General features: G+C 43.4%; 1 protein-coding gene across 4 annotated transcripts; it reads right to left on the reverse strand.

Annotated features, from left to right (window-relative positions):
* Positions 1–135: 135 nt before the first annotated feature.
* On the reverse strand, positions 136–9,186 carry fip1l1b (FIP1 like 1b (S. cerevisiae)). Of its 4 annotated transcripts, none has more exons than XM_070979463.1 (16): positions 8,897–9,186; positions 8,503–8,557; positions 7,831–7,897; positions 7,550–7,662; positions 7,175–7,239; positions 6,961–7,068; positions 6,589–6,719; positions 6,087–6,205; positions 5,449–5,502; positions 2,925–3,024; positions 2,654–2,804; positions 2,447–2,528; positions 2,175–2,230; positions 1,757–1,946; positions 1,464–1,610; positions 136–792 (listed from the first exon to the last, which is right to left on the reverse strand). In XM_070979463.1, exons 1-16 carry the CDS (start codon positions 8,973–8,975, stop codon positions 651–653), a joined length of 1,659 nt encoding a protein of 552 aa, XP_070835564.1. In that variant the 5' UTR covers positions 8,976–9,186; the 3' UTR covers positions 136–650. The 4 variants fall into 4 exon arrangements, with proteins under 4 accessions (XP_070835564.1, XP_070835557.1, XP_070835580.1 ...); XM_070979456.1 differs by having other exon boundaries at positions 136–795; XM_070979479.1 differs by lacking the exon at positions 5,449–5,502.
* Positions 9,187–16,617: the final 7,431 nt, after the last annotated feature.

Raw genomic sequence — 16,617 nt, forward strand, 5'->3', positions numbered from 1 at the left:
CACTGATAGGCCAAACTGTGCACTGCCGGCTGAAAAACACACTTTTGAGTGGAGGATCACAATATCTCGGACCCTGAAGTTTTGACTGCACAATTACCGATGCCATAAAAAAAAAAAAATCACAAAACACATCTTATCAAAAGTCTTTTTTTTTTAATTGAACTTAAACTGAGAGGTCTCTTTAGATGTCTTCATACAGGACAAGAACAAAAGGACAATAAACAAACAAATGACAGAAAAAGAGCTAAATCTGATCATCCTGACTAGACAGTGAAATCTGTGAGCGTGGGGGGGGGGCTGGAGGGCCAAGGAGAGAGAGGAAGGAGGGGGTAGAAGGCAGACTGATGCCCTGGCTGGTGTCAGCTAGAGATGGAAAGGCAGATGAAGTTAAAGGACAAGCATCCCTCCTTCACCACCTCCTCCTCTCCATCCTTTCTCCTCTGGGGTGATGGTGAGGATGAACGACAGTGGGGTGGAGGAAAGCTGAGACTGATGGAGATGGGAGTGACGGGACGCATCGATCACTCCGCGACCTCCTGGTTCTCCTGGGCTCATGTTCTCCCTTTGCTTCTTTCTCATCTTGGTGGTGGGAAACACGGAGGGACAGAGGGACAGATGGACAGATGAGGAAAATCAGGAGGTGCTGATCACTACTCCATGGCCTCCTGGTTCTCTTGGTCTGCGCTGATCTCCTCACTGGCCTCTTTGCCCTCCTTGCTCCTCTTGCTCTTCTTGTGTTTGTGCCTCCGGTGGCTGTCGCCCTCCTCGCTGTCGTGCCGCCTCCTGCTACTGCTGCTAATGGAAAGAGACGGACGAAAGTGCAGAAAGGGCAGAGGAGGAGGTGAGGATGGGGGACATTCGAGAGGTAGAGGCAAGAGAGTAAAAGGGCAGGGAAGGAAGGCAATAAGGTGAAAGGGAGATAAAAAGGTGAGGAGGGATGGAGACAGACAACAAGATCAATGGGTGAAAGGAAGAAAAGGTGAGGTGAAATGGTGGAGAGAGACAGCATGGGACAAAACCGCCTGTTAATCTGGCCGTTCTCACAGTTTAATGCAGTTTATACTGATAACAACAGCAGATTTCAAAATTAGATAGACAGCAGATAGAAACGGGAACCTGCTTCTGCACCTGTCGCTGGCAGTTGTTGTTAGCGTGCTAATTTAGCAAACATTAGTTCCACGAGTCGTTTGAAAACTCTGCCTCCAGGTGACTTTTTAAAGGTTTCCAACATACCAGTTTAAGATTTTAAATGTGCACTTTAGGCTACGTACATGATGTCATACTAATAAACTGAGGCTAAAGCTAACAGGCTAACAGTCAGCATCCTCACCAATTGATTCATATAAGGAGATAATGCAGCAGTGTCCCATTTGAGCTTTGGGTCAAATGGTCTAAAAGAGAAGCTGTGTGTGTGTGTGTGTGTGTGTGTGTGTGTGTGTGTGTGTGTGTGTGTGTGTATATACCTGCGAGAGGACTTGTGGCGTCCCTCCTCTTTCTCTCGGTGCCGCCTCTCCCTGTGTCTCTCCTCTTTCTCTCGGCTCGACCGGTCACGATGTCGCTCTCCGTAACCGCGCTCCTGGTACTCGCGGTAACGATGCCGCTCGTCGTCGCTGTGGCGGATTAAAGAGCAAGAGGTTTCACTTTATTATGAACGCACCCATACCGATCAATTTCCCATCTCTGGTTAAAAACAAATAGTGACGCACCAATAAAACGCATGCGTGCTTGTGTGTGTATGTGTTCTTGTCCCTCTCACCTGGTGTAGCTCATAGCTGAAGGGCTGTGCTCCCTCTCTCTCTCCCGCTCATGCGTCCTCTCTCGTGGCCGCTCTCTCTCCTTGTCTCTCTTGTCGTCTCGGCGAGGATAGTAGTCCCATGGTTTAGAGTTGTCCATCATGGGGGGCCACGGTGGAGGCACACCTCCAGCCATGGGTGGAGGGTACGCGCCTGAAAAAGATGAGAAGCCAAAGGAAATGGGTGATAATGCAAATGAAACAATTTGAACTTACTTGTGTTTGAATAGCCAGGAATGCACATTTGCTTCTATCTGTCAAAATATCCTCGTTCGCACTGTTTAAAGCACATTTCAGTGATCATTTTCCATGTTTATCTCTAATCAATGGACTGAAAACAAGTGGCTGAGGTCTGAAAAACAGATTATGTTGTAAACCCTACCTTGAGGGAACGGGTAGGAAGGGACGGAGCGTCCATCATAACCTCCAGGGTGGCCACTGTGGAAAGAAAGGCGACAACCAGAAGATGCGTTTAAATGATCATCAAAAATTAAAAATTCACTTTGCACTGCTGCACATACATTAACCAAAATAGCAGGTGCACTTGGAGACCCCCATGCACCCACCCATCTACGGCCTTGCACATGTCGATTTGCTTGTATGATTAAAATAGGGCCATTGCAGTGTGTGTATGTGTGTTTACATGTGCGTTACCTGTCCATAGTGGGGATGATAGCAGGAGGGGGCCCACTGGGTGGAGGAGGAAAACCAGGAGGAGGGACAGTAATGGGCAACCCTACAACGGAGAAAGACAACTCATTGAAACCAATAAAAAAGAGCAAATACAGGGTAAAACAGGATGGCTGCTTGAAGTCAAATACATCAGCTGAGAAAGAAAAAGGACGATGATGATGAACTTACTGGGCGGTGGGATGAGTGGGGGTGCAGCGCTGACGTTGGGTGGCGGAGGGAGGAAAGGAGGTGGGGGTATGTTTGGTGGGATTGGTCCGGGAGCAAAGAAGGAGGGGATCTTAGCTGGAGTGGGCTCAGCGTCTGACTGCTCAGCGATCACCTGCCAAACAACAGAGCGGAGAGTTAGACTGACAACACACGACCAGCACAGCTTCAGCTCCATGAGTCTGGAGTCCTCTCAGTGTTTTGGATTCAGAGCGTCTGTGTTGCTTCTCTGTACCTGGATGTTGTTGCCATCCAGATTGTGTCTGCGCCGCCCTTCAACCCGGCTGATGGTGGCCGTCTGCCCACCAATCACGTCTATAGTACCGCTCGTCTTCCTGGGGAAACGATATAAAAAATAAAAATCAAGACACTGAGCAGTGTCCCAAACAAACTGCACATTCACACTTTCACACATACAATAAGCAACACACATAATCTACATATCTAAAGGTGTTTACACACTCTACTTTGTTAGCTGGTCCGAATCAGTTGATGAGTTTGTAAACTTGTTTTCAAGTTTCACACACTCAGACCAAACTGCATAATAAAGCACATCTATGTTTGAGTGGTTTGCTTCATCTGCCCTGTTCATTTCATTAAAGTTAAACCAACAAGGTATACGCTGCGTACCCTGCACTACACCACTGGTTCTCAATCATTTCGGCAGGCTGTACACTTTGAAGAACACATCGTGACAATCCAAGAAGGGTACAGCTGGAACAACTGGACTTGGTTACAGAAACTTGAAAATCTTTGCCTCTCATTCGAGTCCCAGATATTTAACCTCTCTGGCATCATTTTCAAGGTCACTGATACCAGCTGCTTAATGGCAGCTGTTACAGTCACCTGACCAGGTGTGAACGACAGTTATTGTTGTTGTCACGAGACCTGTTGAAGAGGAGGTCTACAACACCACTTCTCTCCCATCTACAATGCTGTCCACTTTCATCCCTTCCCCGGCGACCAAAGCGGCATCAATCATCACCTTTACATGCAGTCAATATTCGGGTTATAGTCAATATTCCGCTTTCTGAAACATTCAGAATAACCTGTTTACATGCGTGAACAAACAGGGGTAATCAATTGGGATATCCCGATCAAAACAGCGACGCACGGACGTCATGACGCAATGCGCATCATTTCAGCTTCTTTTTCCTGTATCCAAAAACAACAACTGTGGTAGCAGTCGCCTTCATTTGTGCTTTGGTGCTGGTGCTGACCCACCACCAGTACTTGACTCTATTCTGTCTCACTTTCTTCATTCATGGAAGGCGAGAATGTGAAGAAATAGGAAATGGAGCCGGAGCTGTGCCATCCATATCCATGCTACCTGCACTCAAAAGACCAAGATTCCTTGCGAATAGAACATGCGCAGAACACAAATTAATGTTCCCTTCGATGGGGATATTCCGATAGGCGTATACATGACCAAAAATTCGGGTTAGAAAAGGAGTAACCCAGGGGTCATATTCGGGTCTTCAAAAACCCTTTTCAAAAGGGTTATTGGTGTTTACATGGCCGTGCGCAACCGGGTTATTGCGGATATTCCGGTTGTGAAAGGGTTACTTGACTGCATGTAAATGTAGTGAATGACTGTGTGACGAGCCCACAGAGGTTAAATACCCGTCACTCCACACCAGCCATTTAAAACTGAAGAAGCCGTCTGGATGGGAGGCGAGACGTTTTTAAGTTTGTACAACAAAGTCCACTCGGCCTTGATTCAACCCTCTTGATAACCTGGATGACTGAGTGACTTCACAGACATATGATGACAACTACAGGCCAACTGACTGGATTTCTGAGGCTGAGACAGTGATCAATTACGGCAGCGGAAAAAAGACTTTTTTCGTACACAAACACAGAACATAAACAATCTTAATACAGTGATCGATACACACGCTGACTGGAGGTTTTTTTACAGTGTGAAAATCGACTTGTCAGAGCTCTCTGGTGGATGTAAATGACCTCAAACCCACTTTAGCATTTCTGGACTGCAATTTCTTGTTACTTATCAACCAAAATATACACCAATACCAACATCACTGATCTGAAATAAGCTAACATCAGCCGATACACATCAGCCCGATCGACTCATCAGTCTACCTCTAATGACAACCAGGTTTAGTTGTTCTTTAGGTGTTGGTCTTTCAGAGCTCTTAAAAACTCTGTTAGTGACAGAAACAATTTTGTCTCTGAAGAATATATTTAAACAGCCTGTTAAATGGTGACCTGAGAGAACTATGCATCCTCAAAGGGCTCAATAAATGCACCATAATTCTCAAGCTTTTCTAACGATTCATCACTCTCGCGCACATCCTTTTAAAATCAAACCACCTCTTGCCGCCTAGCGAAGATTCATCACTGTGTTATGTCCTAACTCAACATCCTGTCCAAACTGAAGAGACGTCTTATTAAGGAAGTACGATACAGGGCCTTTTAGAAATAAGTAAGGACCCTTCTGTTGTGGTTGTAACTTTAAAAAAAAAAAAAAAACTCAGATAATAAATGAACAATCTGTCTCCTTTTCTCTTTCTATGGCTCTAACTTGTGTTAACACTCTCTACCATGACACATGCACATCAACCACCCCAAACATACAGAAAGATGGCTACAGATAAAGCATCATCGGGGCCCTGGAAGTAAGTTTTTCTGTAGTCACATTTCATGGTCCAGAAAAAAGCCAGGCCCCTCCTTTTAGCACATACAGATTCCCCATCAGGCCCATTTCATCTTGTAGGGACAAGGCCATGCCCACTTACGTATAATAAGACATGTCCTGAACAGGCGGGCCAGTCCACTGAGGGGGAGAGATCCTACCATTTTGAAACAAAGGACAGGGGTAAAGGAGATGAGAGTAACATCGGCCCTGACACACACATACACTCACATGCAGGCCATGGGGCGGTCACCCATTTTAACCACAGGGACGCTGGCAAACCTGGAGGTGACCGGGTGTGTTTTTGTGCGTCAGTGTGAGCGTGTTAAGCTTAACACAAAGAAGTGTTTTCACTGTGCAGTTTCCTTCAAATAAATTAATCGCTGCTACACAGATCAGATTGTTTTATGTAACAATTCGATTGAGTCTCCTCGTCGCTCCACACGAATCTGATGTTTTCATCTGCCGCTTTTATTTCTGTACAGTGGAGCGGACACTTCAGTGGACATTTAATTCACGCGCTTCGTGTACGTCAGGATTTATCTTTTATTATTTTAACCTTTTCCCAAATTTCATGTTTTCCACAACGAGTAAAATTCAAACGTACAGAAAAACAGCTGGATGGAAACACACTTAATGTTACCTCAGCTACTTTTCTACACAAGACACCTCGAGTGGAAACTGCATGTGAGCTACATCAGCAAATATCTTTAATAAGTGCAAGGAAAACAGAAGTGTTACCTGGTGACCTGAGTGACGGAGGACTTGTACAGACTGACAGGAGATGTAAAATCTGGCTTAGAGGTGTGAACGGGCAAACTGGATATGTCCTTCTCATTGCCCGTCCTGCCTTGCTGGACCTAAGAAAGAGCCACAATAAGCCTGCTGATACGTTTCAGTGTGTTAATCACAGTAGAGACAGTTAGTAGATGTAGTCAAACAAGGTCATTCATGTTAATGGAAATCTTTTCACATTATTGTAGAAATATGTGAAATGAAATGAAAATACAACGTTTACTTCTACTACTTTTCCTCAGACTTAAAAAAAATGGGTTTGCTATAATGTGAAGCTTGCTTTTAAAGTAAACAAACGAGACAGAGAAACCTAAAAATACATTCAGGAAGTTGGCAAACCGCCCTGATCTCAACTGACTGATGAGAGGGTGAGACTTCTAAAGAAAGCAGACAGGTGGTGAAATGTCAAGAAAAACAAAGGAGGACAGAGGAAGCACTGGTCTCTCACAGTGATCTTGCTCGTCACCGAGCCGACAGTGGACACTTCCAGGCCCATGCGCAGCCTCTTCTGCTTCTCACAGTAAGCCTTCCACGTGTCCTCGTTGAAGCCGTAGTTAAAGTAGTCTGACAGATCCGCTCCTACAAACACGCGCACACACAGAATTTGTGAAATGGTGTACATGCCTGAGGGAACATTTTTACAGTCCATTAACGACACACGCACGCACGCACGCACGCACGCACGCACGCACGCACGCACGCACGCACGCACGCACGCACGCACGCACGCACGCACGCACGCACACACGCACACACACACACACGCACACACACACACACACACACACACACACACACACACACACACACACACACACACCTGGCTTCCTCCACGGTTTCTCTTCAAATGACTCCAGTTCAGCCTCCAGCACTGGAACTCCGTTAATATTTCCAGGAGCATCCAGATCCACGCCCTTCAGCTTGGTGGCTGATGAAAATAAATAACACAACACACTACTTACTACTCTTCATGTGCAATATCTATATTCTGGGAGTGTTGAGCAAAACAGTGCAGAAGAGGAAAAAAACGATACCTTGTCCATAAGTCCTGGAGCCTGTTGTCTTTATGTTGAGATTGACAGGTGGAGCTCCATAAGGTCTGAGAGGAAAAAACAAACAAAACGAATTAATAAACCCCATCTCACACAACACATATGACACCATATAGAAGTAAAAAATAAGAACAGTGAACTCTCAGAACAGATCAGCTTCTGATCTGCAAACAGTCCAATGAGTTTGTCCAAAATTTCTTATGTTGGTCTGACAGGCTATTTTTGTATCATGTCAAAGCACCACCAAGCTCATTGTGAATTGTAAAGAGACCCACTAAAAGCTTAGTTTACCACTAAAATCCTTAATAGCTTATTTTAAGGAGCCAGTAACCGTTCATCACACTGACTAAAACCTACGTGTACTGTGGTGCTCCAGTTTTTATGTCTCCAATGGTGACGCGGACATCGTCGTCGTCATCATCGCTGTCGCTGTCACTGTCAACGTCCTCACCTGCAGCTTCACCTGTGGCCTGACAGACCACGAGAAAAAACAAAGGATGACACGCAAGCGCTTCTCAAAGCGACGGGACAAAAAACAGTGAGAGGAATGAAATCTGAAAACTGGGAGGTAAGCACATAAACAGAGTCATAACAGACAAAAAGCAAAGCACACGTCACGATGCATACAAGCAACTTACCTCAGAGGACACTCCATTCCCTGTGGCGTGTCCAGCGGCATCCTCTGTTGAAGCATCAGCAGGTGCACTGTAGATAAAATGAAGCATTACACATCCTAAACATCCTTAAATAACAAAATCCAGGAAAGTTGTGGATAATACTATTCAGGATAAATATCAATAGGGGAGAACAACGCTCAAGTTTTCATGTTTTCAAGCTCTCTTAACGACACAATCGTAACACAAATGTAGCACTGGATCAAAAGGTACAGTTTGACACAACTCAAGCCAAGTATTTTTCTCCTGCTCTTTTTTTGCTGGTATTATTCTACAGTTGCTTACATCTGCAACATCTGTAAACACAGCAACACAGTATGATCAGTTGAAAAACAGTAAGAAATGTGCATTTTCCCTCAGTCTGTAAAATTATCTAGTTATGCGTCTATACAAATGTAATGTGCATATTCAAAAACAGACTGGATCAGTCAGCTGTCAGTCCATTTTTGCATTTTTCTTTGACAAGTGCAAACCTATTGGATGTGTATGAAGAGGTTTACATGCTTTATATGTTTTTTTTCTGTGCTGCAATGTATAGTAACTAGTCCTCTGAATGTAAACAGGTGTCTTCTTCCGTTTTTCAATCACTTAGACAAGTCCAAGGTGTTCATAGGTGTGAGCACAGGTGGTAAATACCTGACTGCAGCATTCAGTTTGGCTTCCTCGTCCTCATCTTTGCTCTCAGACTCATCTGAAAGATGAAAAATGGGACTCGTTGGTGCTCGTGTTAAACTTCATGCACAAAATCCAAAAGAGAGCGATATCAAGGTTGAGTGCTAAATTAATATGTCACACATGCAGCTTTAACAACTTTTTTTTGTCCAACCACACAGCTTCAAAAGGCCGAGAAACGCAAATTAACCGGCTAGCTGCTAGCTTAGCTTTCGAGCTAACTCTCTAGCTAATTTTCTCATTACAGCAGCCAGTGTCGTTGGTTAGCTGCAGTTATTTAACATAGCAGAGCAACACACACAGAGACACATGTCCCAGATGGTCAAGAGGAGTTGTGTTTGCGGATGTTTTAAATTACCTCCATACAGCCATTCCTCCTCTTCGTCTCCAGCGCTGGCATCAGTGGTGGCTGTTTTGTCCGCCTCCTCCGCAGACATGTTCAGCAAACACGGAGCGCTAAAGCAACCGCAGCGTCACGAAAACAACGTTCAACAAAAGCTTATAAACGCAGAAATACGGGTACAGTTTCTGCCTTGAACGGAGAAGAGCGGTTTTGTACAAAGATTGTGCCTTCATAGATTCATCTCCAATCTCTCCGCGTGAGTTTGAACCCGGAACATGTTGTTGGCGTCCCGCTAAGGTCAAAGTGTTGTTGCAGAAAACACAGCGCCCCCCGGTGGATAGGATGCATCACGCATCATTCCGGTGGCGCTTGGTGGATCATCCAGGTGCTGTCAGTTATCAAGGCTGTGATAACAAAACAAATTGTGTTTTAAGATAAGCTTTAATTGTCGTTGTTTTGTATTTTGCCCATACATATATGATGTCCAGAAGGAGGTTTTACTGAATCCTCTGACTATCCAATGTGATATGTTAATAGTCATCGTCACATGACATGGAGGCCTCATAGAGTCCTGACCTCAGCCTGCTGATCCAGAGGCCAATAACTTTCAATATGGCCAAAAGTATGAGGACACCCAAACATTACACCCTCACACTTTTTGAGTGTGTCATTTCAATGCCATGAGCACCAGTATGCTTCTGTACAAGCATCCATCCGGAAAGGCTTTCTACAAGACTTTGGAAGCTGGCTGTAGGAATTTAGTCCCATTCAGCAAACAGCAAGGCTGGAAAAAGGGCAATACAGGTAATTGCTCCTGGGCCACATATCCTTGCAGGCCCCAAAAGCCACCGGTTCACTGTGTGTATGCTTTATGGTAATTTGACTGAGCGGAAATTTATGACTATGCAACCCTAAAATACAATATCAGCTCAAATCAAAGTGATGCATCATTACCTAATAGTATGGTCCTGGCTGGTAGAAGGTCCTTGTTTCAGTAAGAGTGTCTGGTCATGCTAGCAGCTCTGTGAGGCAGTTCTAAGAACAGTAATGTTTTGAGCTTAATCCTAATGTAAGAACACAATACCAGTGACAATGCTAATATGTTTAGCAGATATAATGCCAAAGTATTGGACAAATTAAATATCTGACCTGATGATGGTGCTAGATGAAAAGTCAAAGCAATTAGCTGTTCTCCTGCTGGGGGAAAGGGTGTTTGTACCAATTTTCATTGCAATCCATCTAAGAGCTGTTGAGACATTTCACTGAAAATCACAAATAAATCATAAACCTTATGCTGGCACTAGAGATAAAGTCAGGGAGTCATCAGATCATTAAGATTCATCCTCTGGGGACAAAGAAGGCCTGCACTAAATTTCATGCTGATCTTGCTAAAAGTTTCTGAGGCATTTCAGTCTGGAATGCACACACTATGCACAGAGATATGGTGAATGCAGTGTAGGCTGTCAGTGGGGGCCCATAATGCATTATTGCCCCATGGCCCCTAAGTGGATTCATCTGGCCTATAAGAGTGAGGTCTGGCAATGAGGCCTGGAGTCCCCCGGGGCTGAGGTCAGGGCTCTCTGCACGCCAGTCAAGTTCTTCTACACCAAACTGGGAAAAGCACTTCTTTATGGACGCCCATCATCATACTATTGCCCACCGTAGCTGTAGCACATACAATAAAAAACAGCCCCATTTAAAAAAGACAATAACATGTGCACGTTTGTGTCCACATACTTTTGGCAATAATGTGCAATAATGTGAAATTGTTCAATTTAACACAGAGAGTTGGAGAATTGCAGTCGTGAGTGGAAAGTTGCATGGTTTAATGGCAGAACTGTTGAGGAAATGAACATGACACTCCACCCATAACAGCTCCAGCAGCAGCAGCAGCAGCAGCATTAATTTGCTTGTTGGATTCACTGACCAGCAGCGAGGTGTAATAATCTATATACTGTAACTCTATAACTGTGTAGATGTATAGCAGGCCATTACTGGAAAAGAGAAAACATAGCTTTTAATAACAACACTGTAACTAAAAAAAATATGATTATACAAGGATAAATAAAACAAGGTTAATTGACACAAAATAGCTGTATTTTAAGAGAAAATAGAATACAGTGGCTTGTGGATTGCAGTTTAGGTGCCATGACAGCAAATCACGGTCACCTTCGGTCGCAAATCCAGATTTAGGAACCGTGAGAAGAGCTAATTCTACGGGCCAAAGTGTGCACCCTCGCTTGTATCGGCTTAGCAGCTCTTGCAGCTTGGATCCAATCCATTTAATGCCCCTCGAGTGATTCTCAATTTAATTTCTCCCAAAAATCTATGCTGACTTTCTCCACTAAAGCTTGACAGTGCTCTACTCATCCTGCAGGTCGTGTCTTGGTAGCTCAGGGGTCACATAAAATCCCACCTTTCTGAGCAGTATTAACCACATTTTTTAGCAGTTATCATTCGTGTCCTAACGCATGAGGTCTGACAGCGTGCAGATAACAGTTTTATTCTGCCCTAACTCCAGAGAGCTACCCTGCACAAGTTTATGACATCAAGCAGCAGCTGCAGGCTCATCATCGTTAAAATGACTCTCGAGATTGCTGTTGTGGTTCTGTTTGCACAAGAAGTTGCTCTGTTAATGCAAAGATGATTGTTAATGCATTTATGGCCTCTGACCAGTTAAGTGGAGGCCACTTTGTCAGTAACGATGAGGAAATCTGTGGATTCTCTCACTCTTTCTCTTTTCACCACCACTTTAGCTATTATCACGTCTTTACGGTGGCGATTACACAGAGGGGTGGGCGACATTCACACATGCTTTGATGCATCTGATGCTGAAATGAAATGAATGAGAATGCACATGAACATTGACATGAGCATGCTTGGCACACACACACACATTGTGGTAATTTTATATCTCTGCCTACATTGATTTTTTTTTGCCTATATGAGAACCACACAGGGGTTCATATCACAAGTATCTACTGTATCACATCACACGTGTGAGCTTTTGTGTAGATCTCTGTGTTCACAGCGCACACACACACACACACACACACACACACACGCAGATGCAGTAGAGGGAGAGGGATGCCACTGGTCTATCAGTTAAACTGATCATGGAAATTACATTAATTTCATTCACTCTGTCTCCCTCAACCTCATCTCTGTTGCTCCTCTCTGTCTTTTATCCCATCTGCCCTTCTGATCACAGCCCCTCCCTCTTTTTTCTCCACCTCCTTTCCCCCATTTAATGCTTTTTTCTTCCATCCCTGTATTTAATCATACCACTCTCTCTTCCCTCCTGTGTGCTCACATTTTTCACATTCAGATGTGCTTGGTTGAAATAACCAGAATTAGGTACCAGAATCTTGAAGGTTGAAGGTTATATATATGTACTGTATAATCATTCAGATAATACCATATGATGAGTTTTCCTTAATGGGTTCAGAAAACATTCATACATATTAAACGAAGTAAACCATTTAAAAACCCATTGAATTATTTGAAAAATTAGTTGTCACAAAGCACAAAACTGTGTTTTTCTTGGCTCACGAATAGTTGATGTTTTTGGAGATACATGGTTTTCACAGAACAGTTACATTACACACACAATACTAGAAAACACTGTAAAAGCATATTAACACATTGTAGGCCATAATGACCATAATCTCGTTTTTATTTAAAAAAAAAAAAAAAAATGTTAAAATGAATATGAAAAAATGGATATACACTGCTAGAAATTCCACCTTCATAAAGGTTATAATGTTTTCGATGAGAAGATAGGGAGGTGTTTCTATTGTTTTGTCCTCTCCATTCATATCAATGAGGGCACACGAAATAACACCTCTCTGTAATATAATGCAATACAATTCAACAGCACCACAATCAACCTCCTCCAAAATGACCACACAGTCCAATCGACAGCTTAAGAATAACTGAATATTAAAATTACATTTCTGAAGGCGGCATTTTATTACTGTGTTGTTCCTCTGCTTTTCCCTTAGGCTGTGATCTGCTCTGACGTAACTTCCTGCTTCTCTGCATTTCTTTTTCCATGACCTCTTCCTCTGTTTCCTCCCTCCTCTTTAATCCCATCCCCATCTTTTACCCCCCCTGCCCTCCATCCTCTTGCTCCATGTTTGCCTTTATTTCCCCATTCCTGTCCCCGTCACCCTCCGTATCATCCCGTCTCTCTCTCTGTCTCTTGCTGGCTCCATCCTCCCTCCCTGCGTCCATCCATCTCTCCTTACGTTGGATTATAGGGCGGTTTACAGCCTAGTCGATGCTAATCAGGTTTATCCAGACAGAGGGCGATCATTGGACTATCAGTAATTACACACGCTGATATTAGCTTACTCAGATATGTGCCCTGGCACATTTTCAATCCACATCATCTCTGTGGATCAAGCACATGGTTATCTCAACAGTGTGATGCCACATATAACAGCTTAGCACGGCTGCTTCCACTCTTTTGTTTTGCAGCACAAAGATCCATCTGTTGCAAAATAAATGTTTGTTTCAAGCTAAAGCCTTAGAATATGAAGCAATTGCTGCAAATGTGATTAGAGAAACTGCAATTTTTCTACTCATGTGCATTTAAGTATCGAGATGAGAAATAATGTATTTCGCTCTGACTTTTTGCATTTGGAGTTAATTGCAAAACACTTTGCACAGCAAACAGAGTCGTCCTCTATGTTAATGTCTCAAGCAAAAATTCAGCATCTTGAGGAATACGCTTTCGGTTGGGGGGTTAAATGAGAAGACTGATGTCTGTACAGTAAATATGAAGCTACAGCCAGCCACCAGTTAGCTAAGCTTAGCACAGAGACTGGAAACATGGAGAAATAAGCAGCATGGCTCAGTCCAAAGGTAACAAAATCCACCTTCCAGCACCTTAAAGCTCATCTTATATCTTGTCTGTTCCATCTGCAGAAAACCAAAGCATATTAACGGCAACTCCAAATTTTATGGGGGGTTATATTTGACTATTTTTTGGCTCTCAGCAGTTACCAGGCAACAAGTGAAGACTCCAAGAAGTTACTGTGCCTGTCCAAGAAACAGTCCAGCTCATAATCCCACAAAATACGGCGTAATTTCTCGTACAAACTTACAAAAATAGACAGATATGACAGCGGTATCGGTCTTCCATCCAACTCCCAGGCAGTAGATGAGTATATTTCATAAAATGTTGAACAAAGGAAACTGTGAACTGCAATATATATCAGTGAATCTAAGGCCTTACCTTGTTTCTCTGAGGAAATGCTCTTTATTTTTTTATTTTCCTTGACACACCTCTTAGTCCTATCTGTCCAATGGGTCATAATTGATATGTGAAACACCACAATTGAACCATGGATGGACACTTAACAACCACACAGAGCGGTAAAAAAAAAAAAAAAAACAACCCTCCACTGACTGTATTGAAGGAAAGAGAAGACAAATGGACACAGATATCAGGTTTATAATGCCCAGTCAGCAGACAGAGAACAGGGTTGGATTGCAGCAGAAAAAAAGTTCATGCTGAGTGTTTAGCCAATCACTGAAAGGAGAAACGATGAGGTATTCTTCGAGTTGAAATGTGTGTACGTCCGAGTGTGTGTTTTCCTGTCAGTCTCATGTGGGCTTTCGTGCAAACGGGCAAAGAAGGTGTGTGTATGTGCCTGCCTGCGGGTGTGAAGAGAGCTCCATTTGTAGGTGATTGAGTTAGGATGCGTGCGTGTTTGTGCGTCACTAAATAAGAGAAAGGAGAGAGAGGGAGAGAGAGGGGAGAAAGGGGAAGGTGAAAGAGAGCGAGAGAGAGGGACCGAGGAGAGAGAGGAATGTTTTTCATTACGTAATCTAATCTAAGTGGCCATTTTTCTTGTATAAAACCTCTGTTGCCCTCTGCGAGACCGCTGTCCTCATCTATCTAAAAGCACTGAGTGAGTCATGCTGTGGGTCCACACACACACACACGCACACACACACCAAGTCATAGTGAGTCAGCCAAGATCTGCTATAGACGTTCACCTCGGTGATGAATAATGCAACAGGGAAAGGCATATAAACTGCTCAAATGACACATGAACTCAGTGGACACTTAGACATATGGATGATCCTGATGATGCACACAAAACACACACTCACAGAGCATATGGCCGGCTAAGCTGCAGGCCGGCGAACAGGTGGATTGTACTTTGACACCTTGAGGTGCAGGTTTCCTTTGTCTGAATGATTATTCAGCAGAGGGTTTCCAGCTGGACGGAGAAATGTTCAGTCAGTCTGAATTAAAGCAACAGTTTTGGGAAACGGGTTGTCTGTCAAATAAGGCGTCAGCATGCAGGCAGTTGGCTTAGCTTAGCACAAAAGACTGCAAACAAGGAGAAACTGCTAACATGACTGTCTGAAGGTAACAAAATCCACCTACCAGCACTTCTAAAGCTCACTAATTTACATGTTACGTCTCATTTGTTTAATTTGTGCACAAACAGATGTGTAAAAAGGATAATTAGGCATTTTATGAGGGGGTTATTATTTCCTGTCTTTGAACAGTTGGCAAGCAATCAGTGGAGACCCCAGGAGGTTACTGGTCCCAATCAAGAAATAGTCGGTATAATCCCACATAAAACAGCAAATTGTCCTTTTTACACTTTGTGTTTTTTTTATTAGTGAGCTTTAGAGGTGCTGCTCAGCAAGATTTGATTTTCTTGAGATAGAGCTAGGCTAGTTGTTTCACCATAAGCAGACAGTGAATTTAATCTTCTCACCGCGCCCTCTGCCAGAATGTGAATAAGACCAATTCCCAAAATGTTGAGCTATTCCTTTAATGTTCATTTTGCTAAGAGCAAGATCAGGACGCTAAATGTTTGGATAAAGCTTTTGAATGTTCTTGTGGGCCTCAATGTCAGATGTGTAAGCAGATTGTGAAGTTGACCCCATTTTTGGTGAGAAACAACAAAACTTCTTGTTCTGCAAATATGAAATACCCCTCTGAGGCATCACTGATCTGCAGAAACATCTTTTCAAAGCACATGGCTGGGTCGCCTCCCTCCCCTCTGTCTGTCATCCTCCTCAAACTACCCCTTTCAAAGCAGCATCATTTCTGTGGAAATATTGTGCTATGTCATCACGACTAACCTGACCCTTGGACAGGAGATAATGTGACTGCTCTGTTGTTCTACTTTACATTGATGTCAGGAGGAAAAACTTCCCAAATGAGTGTCTGTGCAGATGTTTCCCCACAATTATGCCTCTAGTGATATTCATCTGATAAAAGACATCACTGCTAATCACTTCCCATAAGATTATTCAAAAGAAACAAACCCAACAAAAAAAATCTAATCAATAACAGTGATGTTCTGCTTATGTTCTAGTTTGCTCAGCCTCAGCCTGCCATCATGTGCCGTGAAAGCCGTGAACAAGTCGGGGTGATGCAGTGAGGTTAGAAATGAATCTTGTGTAAGAAAAATCCCACAATGCTCACAGTGTCCTCTAACATGTTCCTCACACACACACACACACACACACACACACACCCAAACACATACACATACACTTAAACATGCGCAACAGACCCAAGGCATAAAGCAAATTTAGCAGCTTCTCATAGCCTCTGAGTCACAGAGGCCCTCAACATGAATTTAAAAATGTAATTTTAATTTAAAATTCCTCTCTGAAATTTTTTTTTTTTGGTCAGAATTTAAGTATTTTAATTTTGTTACAGTCCACACTGATTTCCACACTATAGGCAAAGCAAC

Source organism: Chaetodon trifascialis, chromosome 2, assembly GCF_039877785.1.
Source record: "Chaetodon trifascialis isolate fChaTrf1 chromosome 2, fChaTrf1.hap1, whole genome shotgun sequence".
NCBI classification, from domain to species: Eukaryota; Metazoa; Chordata; class Actinopteri; order Chaetodontiformes; family Chaetodontidae; genus Chaetodon; species Chaetodon trifascialis.